The 3,932-nt window shown below is 58.0% G+C and overlaps 1 protein-coding gene across 1 annotated transcript in view; it reads left to right on the plus strand.

Annotated features, from left to right (window-relative positions):
* Nucleotides 1–3,932, plus strand: part of PXDN (peroxidasin) — a 72,436-nt gene that overhangs the window by 53,924 nt on the left and 14,580 nt on the right. Inside the window, exon 16 of the mRNA XM_011989528.1 lies at nt 1,448–2,951. Coding sequence (XP_011844918.1) covers nt 1,448–2,951 — 1,504 coding nt within the window. The remainder of the gene's footprint in view (nt 1–1,447; nt 2,952–3,932) is intronic.

A 3,932-nucleotide genomic window follows, 5' to 3' on the forward strand; every position in this document is an offset into this window, starting at 1 on the left:
TGAAAATAGGGCCAGATGTTTCAGCTCACTGTTTCAGCCTCTGGGAAAAGTCAGACAGAACAGAACCAGGGGCTGAGGGGAGCCTGGGGTTCATGTTCCCTGCACAGACCTTTCCCACCCGACACACCGGGGTGTGTGTTTCTGACTTACTCTCCCCAGCCTGGAAAATGCCTCACTTCCAATTCTTTGCATTCTTATGTGGAAGTTATGCACACCGCTCCCCCACAGAAAAGGGGCTGTCTGTTGTTTGCTTTAAAGGTGTCCATAGTGATACCTGTGATCTTGACAAGCAGAAACGGGCTGGAGAAACTTTAGAAAAAAGAGGCATTGATGGCTTGGAACTCTGTGAGTGTCAGCACACACGAAAGTGTGAGTGTGATCTGTAAGCATGTTTGCATGTGTGTGCATGTGTTGAGTGGTAAACATTTAAGTGTGCATGTGTGTGTGCATGTGTAGCTTTTCAGCAGGCATGGCATGTGCCTGGAAAGGAGGAGTGTTGAGAAAGGTGAAGGCCTAGGATGTATGAATATGAGGGGGAAGCACTTTGGCGAACACAGATCTGATGTGTCTGACCCCAGGATGTGGAGTCGCTGTTGCTTGGAGCAGGTGTCTTGAAGGCGAAGACTAGGAGCTGAACTTAGGAAGAGCTCTGTGGAGTGATGGCCCAGGCTACCATGTTTGGAATTTCTTCTGTAGCTAGTGGGCGAAGATGGAAGGTCTCTGAGCGAGGTGACCTAGCCAGTCTGTGCGAGGTTCATGGGAGGGCGCGCTTGCTGTGGGGAGGGTGTGTGTGTGCATGGCTTCCACCAGGCAGGAGGCCCTTCTGGAATTGAAGGCCAGTGCCATGGAAATCAGTCCCAGGATTCTGCCAGAGGAATGGAGAGGAGGGCACGGGGGCTAGGAACATTTTGGAGGCAGTGTGAAAGGAAGTGGCGATCTTTTGGACATTGCGGGAGGAGAGCATGAAGCCTCAGTGGACCGAGATGTACAGCGACAGGTGTGTCAGGAAATGCCCTGCTCGGCGGCATGTGGAGACCGATGGTGTGCACTCGTGTGGAGGTGTGGTGACTGTCTCTTCCGCGGGGCATTTAAAGTGAAGTTGGAGCGGCGTCAGCCTGGACTGGTGAACGTGGGTGGGGCTCCATCAGTTACGGGTCTCCCAGAGAAGAGCTGCTGGTTGAAACCATGAGACTGCTGAGTGTGGAGGGGAGACGGGGCCCAGAAACTGGGGCTGTGGAGAGAACACCTGTGTTTAGGGCTGGAGGAGGGGAGGAGCAGTTTGGGAGCTGAGCAGGTTTCCAGCAGGAAGGGCTGGTTGCATGGCGCCCAACAGGTTTCATGAGCTGGGGGTAGATAGCCCCATGTCAGCGGCAGAGGTGCCAAGGGGTACCAGGCTGTCACGTCCTCCAGGGGAATTGAGTGCCATCTTGCTTTTCTCCATGCCCAGGTTACCACTACAACGACCTGGTGTCTCCGCAGTACCTGAACCTCATCGCAAACTTGTCGGGCTGCACCGCCCACCGGCGCGTGAACAACTGCTCCGACATGTGCTTCCACCAGAAGTACCGGACGCACGACGGCACCTGCAACAACCTGCAGCACCCCATGTGGGGCGCCTCGCTGACCGCCTTCGAGCGCCTGCTGAAGTCCGTGTACGAGAACGGCTTCAACACCCCTCGGGGCATCAACCCCCACCGACTGTACAACGGGCACGCGCTTCCCATGCCGCGCCTGGTATCCACCACCCTGATCGGGACGGAGACCGTCACACCCGACGAGCAGTTCACCCACATGCTGATGCAGTGGGGCCAGTTCCTGGACCACGACCTAGACTCCACGGTGGTGGCCCTGAGCCAGGCGCGCTTCTCCGACGGACAGCACTGCAGCTCCGTGTGCAGCAACGACCCCCCCTGCTTCTCTGTCATGATCCCCCCCAATGACTCCCGCGCCAGGAGCGGGGCCCGCTGCATGTTCTTCGTGCGCTCCAGCCCTGTGTGCGGCAGCGGCATGACCTCGCTGCTCATGAACTCCGTGTACCCGCGGGAGCAGATCAACCAGCTCACCTCCTACATCGACGCCTCCAACGTGTACGGCAGCACGGAGCACGAGGCCCGCAGCATCCGCGACCTGGCCAGCCACCGCGGCCTGCTGCGGCAGGGCATCGTGCAGCGGTCCGGGAAGCCGCTGCTCCCCTTCGCCGCCGGGCCGCCCACCGAGTGCATGCGGGACGAGAACGAGAGCCCCATCCCCTGCTTCCTGGCCGGGGACCACCGCGCCAACGAGCAGCTGGGCCTGACCAGCATGCACACGCTGTGGTTCCGCGAGCACAACCGCGTCGCCGCGGAGCTGCTCAAGCTGAACCCGCACTGGGACGGCGACACCATCTACTACGAGACCAGGAAGATCGTGGGCGCGGAGATCCAGCACATCACCTACCAGCATTGGCTCCCGAAGATCCTGGGGGAGGTGGGCATGAGGACGCTGGGAGAGTACCAGGGCTACGACCCCGGCATCAATGCCGGCATCTTCAACGCCTTCGCCACCGCTGCCTTCAGGTTTGGCCACACGCTGGTCAACCCACTGCTTTACCGGCTGGACGAGAACTTCCAGCCGCTTGCACAGGGTCACCTCCCCCTCCACAAAGCTTTCTTCTCTCCCTTCCGGATTGTGAATGAGGGTGGTATCGACCCGCTTCTCAGGGGGCTGTTCGGGGTGGCGGGGAAGATGCGTGTGCCCTCGCAGCTGCTGAACACGGAGCTCACGGAGCGGCTGTTCTCCATGGCACACACGGTGGCTCTGGACCTGGCGGCCATCAACATCCAGCGCGGCCGGGACCACGGGATCCCGCCCTACCACGACTACAGGGTCTACTGCAACTTGTCGGCGGCCCACACGTTCGAGGACCTGAAAAATGAGATAAAAAACCCTGAGATCCGGGAGAAACTGAAAAGGTGAGCTGAAGAGGCCGTGGGGGTTGGCTCGTGTACCTAGGCACCTGGAAGACCCGGACGGTGGGTGTGTGTGTTATTTGGCTGTGTGTGTGAGTTGTGTTTGTGTCGTGCAGAGGTGAGATGAAGCAAGTCCATGAAGGTCAAGATGGGAACCTGCAGCCTTCGGTGGCTGTGTGGCTGTGGGGAGGGGGCAGAGCCAGGGGTGGATGGACAGTGGAGGACCCTTCCTCCAGCCCGTTTTCCAAGAGACCAGCTTTACCGAGCTGTGGCACGTTTTCAGCTTGGAGATGAGCTATACTTTCCTGACAGAAGGGTTGACTGCAGAGAACAATACACTGTTTGCACCAGAAAACACCAAAACTGACGCTGTGGCTGTTGGGGGCGGTGCTTCAGGTTCCTGCTCTTGTATCGGGGCAGAGAGAGAGGCAGAGCTTGGTGTCTGCAGAAACGGGCGCTTGGGGCCACCAGCTCCTAAGGCTTGGCCTGTAGCATCTCCCATACTCACTGTGTTGCCCAGACCTAGGCCTGTGGGGCCACCTGCCCGTGACTGCCACAGATAGCGCCGCTTCTGAGCCACAGCTTTGATCACCTGTGGACGCGGTTCTCCTTGTCCTGCCACAGAGGCAAAATGGGAGGCCCTCACCCCTGAGACAAGGAAAACTGGCCAGCTAGATTAGGTCACCTCAGGCCACGTGGGGCGGCAAAAATGGCAAAGTTTTACAGGCAAAGCAGTGACCACGGCACTACCCAGGCCTAGGACTGGGGTAGGATCAGGGCTGCCTGGTCCATAGCCAGTCCCCTTCCCAGGACTCGGTACCACAGTGGGGTTCTGATTAACTCAGATTTCCCCAAAGTGGAGACATTCAGCGGCCCTCCTTTTTGCTAGATACTCACATCTTTTACTCACTACCTTTTTTGCATGTTATTTCTACCAGATTTGCTTTTTGTATTTTAAGGAAATAAAAATAATTGCAAACAGGC

Source organism: Mandrillus leucophaeus, unplaced genomic scaffold (genome assembly GCF_000951045.1).
Source record: "Mandrillus leucophaeus isolate KB7577 unplaced genomic scaffold, Mleu.le_1.0 Scaffold355, whole genome shotgun sequence".
In the NCBI taxonomy this organism is placed as follows: Eukaryota; Metazoa; Chordata; class Mammalia; order Primates; family Cercopithecidae; genus Mandrillus; species Mandrillus leucophaeus.